This window comes from Pan paniscus, chromosome 2 (genome assembly GCF_029289425.2).
Source record: "Pan paniscus chromosome 2, NHGRI_mPanPan1-v2.0_pri, whole genome shotgun sequence".
Lineage (NCBI taxonomy): Eukaryota > Metazoa > Chordata > Mammalia > Primates > Hominidae > Pan > Pan paniscus.
In genome coordinates, this window is record NC_085926.1 from 95,935,747 (window position 1) to 95,949,303 (window position 13,557).

The window sequence follows — 13,557 nt, forward strand, 5'->3', positions numbered from 1 at the left end:
GACGTAAAAAGTGGGGAAAACATAAATAAAGAAAATGAGCTGCAATTTATAACCCAAGTTAAACAAAAAGCTCCCCTAAATTTATATCCTCCTGTTTCCACATAATGAGTCAATTAATCTTCTAATGCTTTATAAAAGTAAAAAACACTGCAGTAGCAGCTGGTTTTAATGTTAAAGCTAATTAGGAAGACACATTAAGGCAAGAGAAGTGCTGAAGTTAACATTTAGCTCAAGAGGGAAAAAGTATGTGCGTGTGTTTGTGTTGCGGACAAGCATAAAGAAAGAAGATAAATTAAAGCTTGTCTTTTATATTCTGCAGTCTGATTTCCCCAAGGAAGGCAGCCATGAGAACAGAGAAATGGGTCACTGGTATAAGAAGCTGTTCTGACCAAGACAGGCAAGAGAAGGTTAAGGGGTGTATTTCACAGAGCTACCAGACTGACACTTCTGACTGAATTTATGAAGATTTTTCCGCTCAAACTGACTAATCACACAAGCCATTTGGACACCATTTCACCCCAGTATATGATTGTCAGAAAAATTTCTTAATCATGGGATGATTTGCCGCCTGCCACTAAGTAGCACATTTCAATTGCATTTTAAACAACCCTACGAAGTCGCCTCGGGAAAGAAAGTATTTTTTAAAAAATGCGTTTTCATTAAAAAAAAAATCTTTAAATGTATCTCTAACAGATCAAGCAGAGTGGAAATTTCAGGTCAATTTCATGTTTTTCTGGACGGGGGGAGGACGAGGTAGGGATGGAGAATGAAGGCATACATGTTTTAAGATAAGAGAGGAGAGGTGGCTCTCCGTCATCTACAGGAGTGCTTCTCAAACTGTAAGGTTTAAGGGAATCACTGCAGAGTTTTATTTAGAATCCTGAGTTGGGGCCCGTGCATCTGCATTTCTAACTCCCAGGTGATTCTGCGGCTGGTCCATGGACCACTTTGAGTGTCAAAGCCTCTCTAGACCGCACTTGGTTCAAGGTCTACATTCAAGGATAGTCATTTTTCTCTCAATCTTTCTTCCTTTACATGGCCTCGAATAATCTCCATAAAAACCCTTTCCTCTAGGATAGGAGCGAGTTTAACTGAGAAATCTCACCTGACATGAATTAGGGCAGGTTTTTGAATTCGTGTTGAAAAGAGCTTCCAACTGTGGCTCCGGAGTGGCCAGTTTCAAGCCATTCCTGTGTGACTGGCGCCCCCTGGTGGCCGAATACCCAGGGCCAGGCAAATGTATCGACTGAAGATTCCTGCTTGTTATATGGTGGTAGGGGAAATATTTTAAAGAGCTTTTATAGAATCACAGGGACCAAGGTACAAAATATCTGCGTAGTAGTTGTAGAACCTATTATATAAACTTTGGGAAAATTTGGTTGGGGAAACACAGTCAGTTGAGAACGGTCGTAAGGAAGATACATAAGAGAAGTAGTGAAGAAAAGTAAAAAAAGATAAAGAAATAGTCTCAGAAGAAAAAAAAGAGACACATTTCTAAACCTGCTTCATCTCAAGGCTTCTGAAATCTTAAATTATGATTCAATAAGTGTGAAAAATGCTCTGCAAAACAAAAAATTAAACTCACCATGATTTCATCTGATGCTGATCACCTAATACAGTGATCACCTAATACAGCGATTCTCTGGCCTCAGCCTCCCGAGGAGCTCTCAAATTGTGATTCTCAGACCAGCAGCATCACCTAGGAATTTGTTAGAAACGCAAATGGTTGGCCCCACCCAGATCTAGTGGGTCAGAGACTCTGGGGGTGGAACCCAGTAAGCTGTGCCTTCAGAACCCCCAGGTGATCCTGAGGCTCACCAAAGTCTGAGTCACAAATGTGATGAAATCAAGTTTAGACCCTTAGAATTGGCCGGGTGTGGTGGCTTACACCTGTAATCCCAGCACTCTGGGAAGCTGAGGTGGGTGGATCACCTGAAGTCAGGAGTTTGAGAACAACCTGACCAACAGGGTGAAACCCTCTCTCTACTAAAACATGCAAAAATTAGCTTGGCCTGGTTGCACATGCCTGTAATCCCAGCTACTTGGGAGGCTGAGGCTGGAGAATCACTTGAATCTGGGAAGTGGAGGATGCAGTGAGCCGAGATCGCGGCACTGCACGCCAGCAATCCAGCCTGGGTGACAGAGTGAGACTCCGTCTCAAAAAAAAAAAAAAAAAAAAAGAACCACATGGATTTCAGGAAATTGAAAAAACAAACAACCACCCCCTAAAAAAACCCAATCCTCAACGTGAGAATATTTAACATACGTTTTTGTTTTGCCTGTTAACAAATTAGTTCTCTGCAGTACCTACATGCCTATTGTGCTTCCCTTGGTCATAACCACATCATGAGAAGAGTATCCCCCGCCCTGAACACTTGCGGTATTCGTTATTCATCAGAAGGCTGTATCTGTTATACTGCCAGAGGATCTTTCTTCTCACCCTCATCCATACGTCCCTCATCTCCACATCTCTAGAATTCTCAAAAGTTGTCAGTTCAGGAATTGTGGAAGTGGAAGGCTCCATCAATGAAAGAAGAATCAGGATGGATTTAGCTGTAAGCCAGAGAGTTTAACCTGATGATTTCACCATACCCTGTGTATTGTTGGAAAACTTGGTACCCTCAGTGATGCAACTGTGTGTACATTAAGTAGTCTAAGGAGAAGAAAGTCTTTGTTCCAATTATGTACCTGTAATATGAATTTTCATCTTCTTTACCTGCCATCGCAGCTCAGCTCTACCACTTTCTGTTTTCATGGCCTTGGGCAAATCTCTTAACCTCTCTTAAGATCCAGTTTTCACATTGCAATATTAAGTATCATGACAGTGCCTATTTCATAGGATCACTGTGAGGATGGAATAAGATAGTACATTAAGGGGTATTCTAACACTTGATCAATCTTAATTGCTAGAAGTGATAAACCGTTTTTAAAAGACAATTCAGCAGAGTACGTTCAGAGGAAGCCATGGCATTTGCCATACTAATTCTTCCCCCAAAGCATAGCATTCTAGCTCATAAGAATATTCAATAAGATTTTATAAATAACATGTATCCAATTTAAGGATTTTAGTTAGAAAATAAGTTGGTGTATAGGCAACATATATCCATTCTCTATTTATGGAACACATACTATTTACTACAGTGTGCATAGTAGGAAAATGAGTTTTTTTGGTCAATTTAAAATGGATAACTCATCAATTGTTCTCATTAAAGAGAAGGTGATTGTAAAAGCCTTCTTTTTTTGTTTTAAACTGATGGACTTTACTTGCATTTTGGTCTTGTTTTAAATTTTCACCTCCATTTTGACAGTGCAATGGGTTTTGAAATGAATTTTGAGAGGATAATACTCACCTCCAAATCCAGGTCTCATTGCGAAATCGTTGTCCTCTATATGGAGAAGTTGCTCATATTTCTGAGGCCGCACTTTGGTACTGTCATCTTTCTTCATTCTAGTTTCTTGTTTGCTGTTCCCCCAAAGGGAAAAAAAAAACTTCTGAGATACATATGCTTCTGGATATTTTGATTTAGGTTAGCCATCTGTGCTCAACATAGCATGTTCTGAAATACATACATAAAAGCTCATTTTCTCAGTTCATATTAAGCCAAAGAGCTGTCAACATTTGTTCTTTATTATATAAGTGTGGAGCAAATAAGGTAAACCAAATTTTGGAGCACGTTAAGTGACAAACTCAGTTGGATTTAATGCACAAACTCATATTGTTTCTCAGAATACGGTTTTTAGACCTGGTAAATCCCAATTACCTGAGTGGAGGTGATCAAAACTCAGATTCATGGACTCCTGTCCCAGATCAACTAAATCAGTCCCCTAGGAAGCAGGGCCTAGTAATCTGCACCTGAACAAGCTACCTAGGTGATCCTTGGGGTCACTGGGGCTGAACAATCTCTGCACGAAGACAGTGAGAAAATAAAAGGACCGCAAGATTGTAAACAGATGAAGGCAGTGTTTTACAAAGACAAAATGAGCAGAAAATACAGGGTGCAGGCGGAGAGCGCACCAGGCAGAATTCCCATCGGGGGTTCTAGAGCCTGAGGGATGGCAATATTTATGCCTGAAGCCAGGTCAAATTGTGAAGTAGGTGATGTCTGTTTTTACCTACAGTTCTCTAGGACAAAGGAAAGCAGGCAGTGGCCTCTTGGCCCTAGGTGTCCTGATTGGGAATAAGGCCCTGTCTCTCCCTGTGTCGGTGAGCTTGAGCAGGTTGCTGGACCTCCCTGATTTGTTTTCTGCCCTGTGACACCTACTTCTCAGTGATACTGTGGGTGTGGAGGGGAAATGTCTGTTTTAGCATAGCTCCTTTGTGAGCAACTTGCAGCAGCCTTCAGCCGGAGACCTCGCTCAGCACCTCCTTCCAGAAAAAGGTGGCTGTCATCATCATCATCATTAGTATCATCATCATCATCATCATCATCATCATCATCATCATCATCATCGTGGGCAGCAGGAGCAATAACGCAAGACCCTGAGGGCTTTACTAAGTGGATCCTAGTCATTCTGAATAGCTAATATGCTTTTGTATTAATACAAAATATTAATTCACATCGGAAACCAATGTGAATTTTAATATAAGACATGTAGGTGAACTTTCTTACACAATAAAGTGACTTCGATGGGGAGAATTTCAGAATCTGGAGCAGCTGCTAAAAGGAATACATCTTATGGGCACCTGAGATCACCCAGTGTGGTCTTTCAATAGGGAAGTTTCTGGCTGAAACCATCAGAGGTTTACAGATGTGTAGTTTATCATTGATAGAAATGCAGAAGTTGGGAAAAGAAATCTGTTTTTGGTAGAAGGCAATGAGTTTTATTTTAAACATGTTAAGCCATTATATCCTATGAATAATTGAACACATACAACTAGTTTTTCCAAGGAGCTAGAATTAACTAGAAAAGTTTTTTCAAGGAGCTAGAATGATTTATTAAAAAAAAAAGCAGCTAGCTTTTATTAAATGTCTACTATGTTCAAGTCACCAAGCCAAAGTAAACATTATTTTCATTGGCATACATCCAAATTATGCTCTGTTTGGGCCCTATGCCTAGAGCTTCTGTTTCAATAGGTTTGGGGTATGACAATTTGCATGTATAACAATTTCTCAAGAGATCCACTGGCCTAGAAAATAGTAGACATTTAATAAATCTAACTACTTGTTACTATTTTAAGAAAAATGGAAATGTAACTATGAGTGAAAACTCATGAAAATTTGTAAACCTCTTTGGTAATAATCTTTTAATACAGCTAAATGGCATGTCACTAATGTGTGTGCTCAGAAGCATACCTCTCCATGAGATTGAAAAGGATAAATCTTAATTAAGAATCCCAAGAATGCTTAAGACAGAGTCCACTGTGAAATGCTCTCTTGGCAGCGTGCGAAAGCACATGCACCTGTTCTAACTTGAGGGCTCTTCAGGTGCACAATGAGATGTTCCATATTTATCTACTTTTGCCTTTTTTTGTATTTTTTATACCTTCTATTTCCCAAAAAGGATCTGTTGCTTAAATACGCTTTTAAAGAATTTTGAAAATCTATATATTCCCCTCACATATATTTAAATAGACATTTACATTTCTTCATCATAAATTTTGAAATTACTCAAATATTGATGATTTCAGATAAAACATATTGTTCCTTTAAGTGTATCCAGTGAATCTAAATATACACATTATGCATTTAAATATACCTGAACAAGCTTTTTAAAAATCAGAAATTTTATATCATTCTTTTTTTAAAAAAAACTACTATCTCCATTTTATTTACTTCATATAATTTTATCACTCCATCATGTATCTTTGTAAGAAAAATGTGTAAGCATAGAAATTAACTTTTTTATTTTCTATAATAATTATGAATGGAATAAAACATAATTTGTATAAACATTGATACTTATTAAAATTAAGAATAAAATTTTATTAAAATTGTATTTATTAATGAACTGATGATTCACTTTCTCCAATTATTCTATGTATCGGCAAATGGGTATTACTCATTGCTGGAATAAAACTCGGTTTTTGCATTAATTCTGTTCTTATTTTTTAATCTTTATAGATGGAAATATTGAGAAAGTTTGTTCATATATGTGGAAGTACATGGAATTTGAAGAAATTTTGTTTCAGTATTCTTTTAACAAAGCAACTTAATTACTTAAACTCCTTACTTTTCAAAACTCACACTGTAGAATCTATCTTCAACAATCAGTTTAATTATTTATAACCTGACAAATTAATTAGGTTCTTCCTTCAATTTTGTTAAAAGCAAAAAATAGAGAATTGCCATTAAGAAAAGTACAGCATCATCCGCTATCTCAACAACAATATTTGTAATGATCTCTTTGTACCCAGGAACTTTTTACACGCTGGGGCAATACTCGTAGGATTCAGGAAGAGGGAGAGGGATGCCTGTATATTGCCAGGTGGGACAGAGCAATCATTAAAAGGAGGTAATAAAGGACACTGCAGGTGGTGAGTAGATCAGTTTTAAGAAAGAGGTCAGAGGGAAGTTAAAGATCCAAAAACTGTTTTAAAACTATTCATGTCTACATGCCCCTCAGATACCTTGCATCTACCCTTAGAGGTATAATACATTGTACCCCAGGAGGATAGACACCCTGGTTTGAAGGCCTCTGATGCATACATAAGAAGGTAAATAAAATGAAGGATGAAATAAAACCAAGGAGACAGAAGGAAATTTGCTTAATAAAGGATCACTATATCATGGAGCATCAGATTTATCTCAGAGTGTTCTAGTCTTATTCTATACACATATCACTTTAAATCCCTTTGTGTCTTCTCCCCTCTCCCCCATTCTAGAAAAAAAAATGATTTCAGTTTAGCAGCTACTGAGAAGAAGCTTTTGGATTTCTTCTGTCTGAGGAGAGGATCTTCTAGGAGTCTGAGTCCTGATGGGATCAGGCAAAGAAATCTCAATTCGTGGGAGAGCCTCTCACTGGCATTCCTAATTTTTGTCCTTTCCCACAAAGTATTATGAAGATTGAGAAACAGTATCTACCCTTATCACAACACAAGAGCACCTCTGACTAATCCTGCCAACATGACCCTTGGCCCGTGAGTCTTGGTAATAGGTGTGGTTTTTCTCTTTGAATTGGGGCCTCTTCCTTCCTGGGTCACACAAAGAAAACATATTTCTATGCTCCCTCTTCTCAGTGTCAGAAACTCTACTGTAATTGTGTGACAAAGAAAGCAGAGGTCTGGGAGGAGGGAAAGGCTTGATTCTGAGTGGTCTCAGGGGGACTAAGAGGGTCTTTGAGGAGGACATAGTAGTCAAAGGATTAAAAACTAGAACTGATTGAGGAAAAGGAAATGCACCTACCTCATTCTGCGGCATTGGAGTTTTATAAGTGGAATGATAAAAAATCATCTGACTTGAGTCACACACACTCGGTTGGCTGCCTTATAAAACTGCTTTCCCTGGAGCCTGGAGGCCTACATATTTGATGAGTTAACTAGAATCAGAATTTGAAAAGAACTAGGTCTGACACGAAGAGACTATTTACCCAAGGGAGGACATAATTAATAAGCAAATTTAAAAGTATTTAATTGAGGGGGTCAAGAGTGTGATACCAATTGAAGCCATAACTGTCATTTTATATCTATTAAATTAGCAAAAGACAAAAAATAATGTTAGTGCCCCATGCTGTGAAGGATATGATGAGGCCAGGTGCGATGGCTCACACCTGTAATCCCAGCACTTTGGGAGGCGAAGGCGGGCGGATCACTTGAGGTCAGGAGTTCGAGACCAGACTGGCCAACACGGTAAACCCCATCTCTACTAAAAATACAAAAATTAGCCAGGTGTGGTGGTGGGAGCCTGTAATTTCATCTACTCAGGAGGCCGAAGCAGGAGAATCACTTGAACCTGGGAGGCAGAGGTGGCAGTGAGCCGAGATCGTGTCACTGCACTCCAGCCTGGGTGACAGAGTGAGACTGTCTTGGAAAAAAAAAAAAAAGGATATGATTAAATCCTTTTTCATTTTGCAGGTGGGAGTATAAATATTGGTAAACTCCCCTAGAAATTAATCTCAAGAACTATAAAAATATTTCATGTGCTTTACTCAATTATTCAAATCCAGAAAAATCATAATTTTCTTGGTAAAGAAAAAAATAAAATGTGTGAAAACATTTATTGCTGTTACTTATAATAGTGCAAACTTGAAAATAAATGTTCAGAAACAAAGGAGATAATTCTTGTCCTTTAATTCAAATTAATAATATGGAGTGATTAAAATACCATTATGGTGTCTATGAAGCAATGTGAGAAATGCTTAAGTGAAGAAAATACAAAATGGTTTCTATGCTATGATTTTAAACATGGAAAAATCATGTAGTTTCATGAATCAGGATTAGACGTGAGCTTGGAAAAACAAAAGCATAACTGGATTCTAGGTATCTTTTTCCACATAAAAATCCATTATTGCTATTGTTATTTGTATCATAAATTATCTAGAAAAAATTGAACTTGCCATTTATAATCCTTTCCAAATAAGAATCTGGTCAAAGCTCTCCACCTTATCACTCCATTCTCCTTGTCATTCTAGAAGCATGGCCTCTTGATAACATGGACGTTTTTCTCAGTCAAGCTTTACTGTGAACCAGTGCACACTGAAACTCAGCTAACTGTTCCAAATAATGTAGGCAAAATTTTAAAAACTTTTTGTAGGCTTATTATTTTTCTTTAGAAAAATACAAAATGAAGCAAAAATGTTCTATTAGGCTATATACATGGATGCAAATCCAAGGAATAAGGTAAAGTAGTGGGAAAATCAATTGGTCCAATTTTTCATCACAAAGAAAACCTTCATAATTCTTGATCCAATCTTTATTTCCAGGCTCTGGATGTTTTTGAAAAGTCTTAGAGAAAACGTGGTACATCAGATGTAGTGAATCTTATGGCTCTGATTGAACTCCTAACTTCTGAACTCTGGAAATACATACCTGACTTTTTCAATAGCCTGTCTCTTGTAAAGGAAAAAATCTAGGCAGATGAACATTTCTGTGGAAAAGCCAGCCAGAGAGAATGCTTCACTTGAAACACAACAGTTCCCACATCTCACTTGGGTCTCTGTCAGATCACAAGCTCAGTGAGGAGGCCTCAGTTTCCTCATCTGTGAAATGAGGAAATTAGACCAGATTAGCAGCTAGTCTGCAGACATTTTAAAAAAATGGTTCACATGGTACATTAACTTGGAAAAATTCAGAGAAAAGCTTGGATTTCTTGCTTCTTTTGAAAAAAATCAGAAAATCTGGCCACACGAGGCTCAAGTTCTCTTATAACAAGAGAAGGCTGTGGGCACGGTGGCTCATGCCTATAATCCCAGCACTTTGGGAGGCCAAGGCTGGAGGATCATTTGAGGCCAGGAGTTTGAGTCCAGCCTGGGCAACATAGAGAGACCCAATCTCTACCAAAAAAATATAAAAGCCAGGTGTAGTGGCACACGCCTGTTGTCCCAGCTACTTGGGAGGTTGAGGTGGGAGGACCACTTGAGCACAGGTGTTTGAGGTTATAGTGAACTATGATTGGACCACCGCACTCCAGCCTGGGCAAGAGAACAAGACCTTGTTTCAGAAGAAAAAAAAGTTAAAAATTAAAAAACAAACAAAAACAAGAGAAGGCTGAACCTGACCAGCCAGTTTCCCTCAGAGGAGCATATACCTTGTAGTTGTAGTCTCTGCCACTCTCTTCTGTCTTGCTTGCAGTAGCATTGGATTTGCCATGCCTGAGAACCTACTGGCTTTTACATTAGGTTCAGGGTAATGTTTAACAAGTGACTCTTTAGGAAAAAAAGCCCCAGTTTATAGTAGTGTTTTATTTCCATGGTGTAAATACTTCCACCATGGCTGATTTCAGGCTACCAACAACATGCATGGCAGAGATGTGTCTAGCACATAGTATAGTATAGTATAGTATAGTATAGTATAGTATAGTATAGTATAGTATAGTATAGTAAAGTATAGTATATTGTAGTATTTCTACCATACAGTTACAATAGACCTAAATAACCTCAAGAGCAACAGATGATAAAGTGTGGAGAAATCATTGGGAAGTGGTGAGTTTTAAGTATTTGCTACCTTTATTTTAGAAAGTATTTAATTTAATTGCAGGCTTATATAATTTATTTTTTAATAATGTGTGCTTTTAACAGCCAGCTGATAAATTTCATGAAAATGACTGGCTGTTGCAAGCCAGACTGAGCAGACTCCAGCACTCTGCTGATTATTTTCAAGGCCAGAGTCAATACATTGCTCTTATAGCATTTTTAGCCCCAACCCAGCACTTGCATGTAAATATCACTCAATGTAATTGTTGAAAGAATGAATAAATATTCAGTGAGTCTATTTGCTCAATCCTCTTTGCATCATCCAGGAGCAAAATTTCTTCTCTAGGTAAAAGGGGAACATTTTCCACCTGCCATAACTTACTTTATTCACACCTCTCCCTACTTTGTTTTTAGGAAACAAAAGATATGTTTGAATACATATTTTTTTAAAGTCTTTACGTTTTGAAAGAAGGGAATCTCTGGATTAAAAAGTGAGGTTATATTCTGAATGAAAACAACTAAAAGCAAAACATTTAAGAGGCTTATTGTATAAAAACTGGCCCCAAACAATGCATATATAAATCCCCCTTATAATTTTCAAAGATCATGTCTTCCTTTCATATTCACTCTATTAGTTCTTTTGCATTATAGAAGAGTGGATTATTAATTAATTCATTCATTACTTAATTATTGGCTGATAATCAGGTTGGGTGCTGGGCAAAGAACCTCACAGTATCTATTCACATACTAAGGTAGGAAGACTCCTGGGCCTCTTACTCTAAAAATGAGTCTATACAGTAATTACTATATTTTGGTCAAATGCCCTAAAATCTGCATGACAGAGTGCTTGAGTGACAGCTCAGAAATTGGCTGGCTGTATTACTCTGTTCACTCAGGGAAAATGCCTGGGTTTCATTCTAAGTGGCTACTTCTGGAACAGTGTGATGGTTTATGCAATCTCCAGTGCCATGGAGGGTGTTTCTTTGAAGAACAAAAGAAGCAGATATAAATTTTAATGAATCCCATTCTGGCTTGTAACTCAAAGGAGCACTTCATTTAGGAATAAAGAAGTGACAACAAATATGATTGGCCCCACATGGCCGAAATCCTGGCGTTTCCTGTGGGGGAAGTCTGCTTTTGCGTAGGCTCTAAAATTCTTCTTTTCCTTTACATAGGATCTAAAAATGAGGCATTTAACATCAGAAAAAATTTCTACCTCACCATAAAGAACCAATGTTCTTTTCTTTTTCTTTAAATGTCACCTAAAAAATATACATGGTAGATTTTTTCTGTAGCAACTCTGCCACTGATAGTGGGTTGGTGTGATGAATTAGCTACTATAGTCATCTCTCTTCTCCTCATCTAAACATCCACCAGACTGTACAAGTCTACTCTATGGATGACAGATAATATTTTAAGCAGTGTCCATTGATTTTTAAAATTAGATAAAACATACTATAAAACGTAATAAGCTATATGAAAAAAAATAGAGTCTGGTGGTACACTCTTACATTTCCCAAATATTTCCTTAGCTAATTGCTATGACGAAGACTGGGAAAGTGGTTAAATGGAACAAGACTTTATATCATCTCAGGTCTGGGTCTGGGAGCAGAAGCATGGAAGGAAAGTGTGAGAAGTAGTCCCTGATTTTTAATCGCAGTGCAGGAATCAGTAATCTAGTCACACACCTCTTTTGGTTTTGGTCATTAAACCTGAGACTTCAGAAGATATTTATCAAAATTTTATGTTCTCTTTCCTGATCTTACAGTGAATGCATAATACACATTCAGGATGTGAGAGCAATCTAGCTTAAACATCTGTCACCCCATTGGCTGCCAGTGTTGACCAGATGATACTCTTCATTCCTTAATTTCTCCTTTTGGGTCTTTTTGGAAATATGGTGCTTGGTGAAAAGAGAACTCTTTCTCAAAGACATTATTTGATTATTAAAGGTATATGGGTTGTAGGGTGACAAATCATTCCAGTATGCCTGGGGCTGAAGGGATTCCTGGCATTTTTAGTACTAAAACCTATAAAGCCCTAGGCAAATTGGTGTATAAAGAGGTCACTCTCACAGATAGCTATCTCCCTTACTAGCATGTCCAAACATGCTCCTGATTATTGATGGGAAGATAATAATGATGATGTGTTGATATTCATGATTTGTCAAACGTATGAAAATTATTCTTGAAAGACAAATGGTTTTAATGCCTTTTGATACTATTTCATCAATCCATGAAACTATATACCCTAGAAATACTTGACATTAAATGAAGTTGGTGCTTAGACTAATTTCTACTCAAAATAAATTTGAAGAAACATTAAACAAGTATTTAATGTATTAGTAATAAATGTACTACTAATTGAAGAAATACATTCTCTGAAAGAGGATCCTTACATGAACCCTTTAACTGTTTTCTCCAAAATAAGCATAAATAAATTTACAAATGTCAGCAAATTCCAAGATATTGCTCTTTCGGATGTCAAACAGAGGTGATTTATGATGATGCATGAATGCTATCTCTAGAGACAGACATGGTTACAAAGATGTGCTACCATTAAAGATATGTTTCCAGGTTTCCTGTAGGTCTGAGACAACTGTTGAGAGAAACTGGGCAGTAATTCCATGGACTGCACTATGAGCATCTTACCAGGTTTGTTTCATTGAAGAGGAGCACCGCTGGTGTGTCATCTTGATGTTAGAAGCAGCACAAACATTTGGTATCAATATGATCCAGATGTAGGTGAAGGAGACTAACTGGAAAGCCAGGACCATCTCTTCCAAAACAAAAAAACAGAAAGGATGCAGGTGGACGCAACCAATACTGTGATCACAGTTTCTTCTTCATGTGTCTTTTGAAAAACAAACAGCATGCCAGGGGAAATGCATTAGGGGAAAAAGAAAGACATTGTCTTCAATGCTGCACTTTGTTTTAGCAGATTAAATTGACTCACAGCACTTACAGGCAAATATCTACCTGGATCTTCAGCAATTTGAGGAAAACAAAGCAGATTTTAAAAATTTTCAGTTTACATCCTTTGGTCCCTTTTTCCGGGGAAGGTTTTTAGTGTGATGCTCAATCCATACTCAATAAACCCTCAGCTGCAGTCCTAGGCAAACAAAGAAGTGAGGTTAAGCATTAATCCTCTTAATCCAATGCAATATCATTTAAATATACTTAGTGACTCAGCAAAATAATATGCTTATTGAGAAAAAAAGATGATTAATTTAATCTTAATTACACATTTGAAGACCTTTTCCATTATCTTATGGTTCCTTTTAATCCAGAAAGCATCTTTTCCTCCCCAAATGCATACAGACTGCCTTAGCACGAACACAAAATAAAATTATATTTTTTAAGGTAAATAATCATATTTTAAGATGATGGTTTATTTCATTGATAACAAAAGTGGTTCAAGTTAAGGTTTATTTAATAGCAAGCAACCCAGTTAATAAAAATGAACTTAATCCTGGTCAGTGTGCAAAGC

At 37.5% G+C, this 13,557-nt stretch overlaps 1 protein-coding gene across 1 annotated transcript in view; it reads right to left on the bottom strand.

The window, feature by feature from the left end:
* The window catches only part of GABRR3 (gamma-aminobutyric acid type A receptor subunit rho3), a 50,471-nt gene extending 37,299 nt beyond the window's left edge, over nucleotides 1-13,172 (bottom strand). The window contains exons 1-3 of the mRNA XM_003821887.4: nucleotides 13,047-13,172; nucleotides 12,720-12,846; nucleotides 3,351-3,463 (exon numbers count right to left, since the gene is read on the bottom strand). Of these exons, the coding sequence (XP_003821935.1) occupies nucleotides 3,351-3,463; nucleotides 12,720-12,844 (238 nt within the window). The 5' untranslated portion in view covers nucleotides 12,845-12,846; nucleotides 13,047-13,172. The remainder of the gene's footprint in view (nucleotides 1-3,350; nucleotides 3,464-12,719; nucleotides 12,847-13,046) is intronic.
* Between the last annotated feature and the right edge of the window lie 385 nt (nucleotides 13,173-13,557).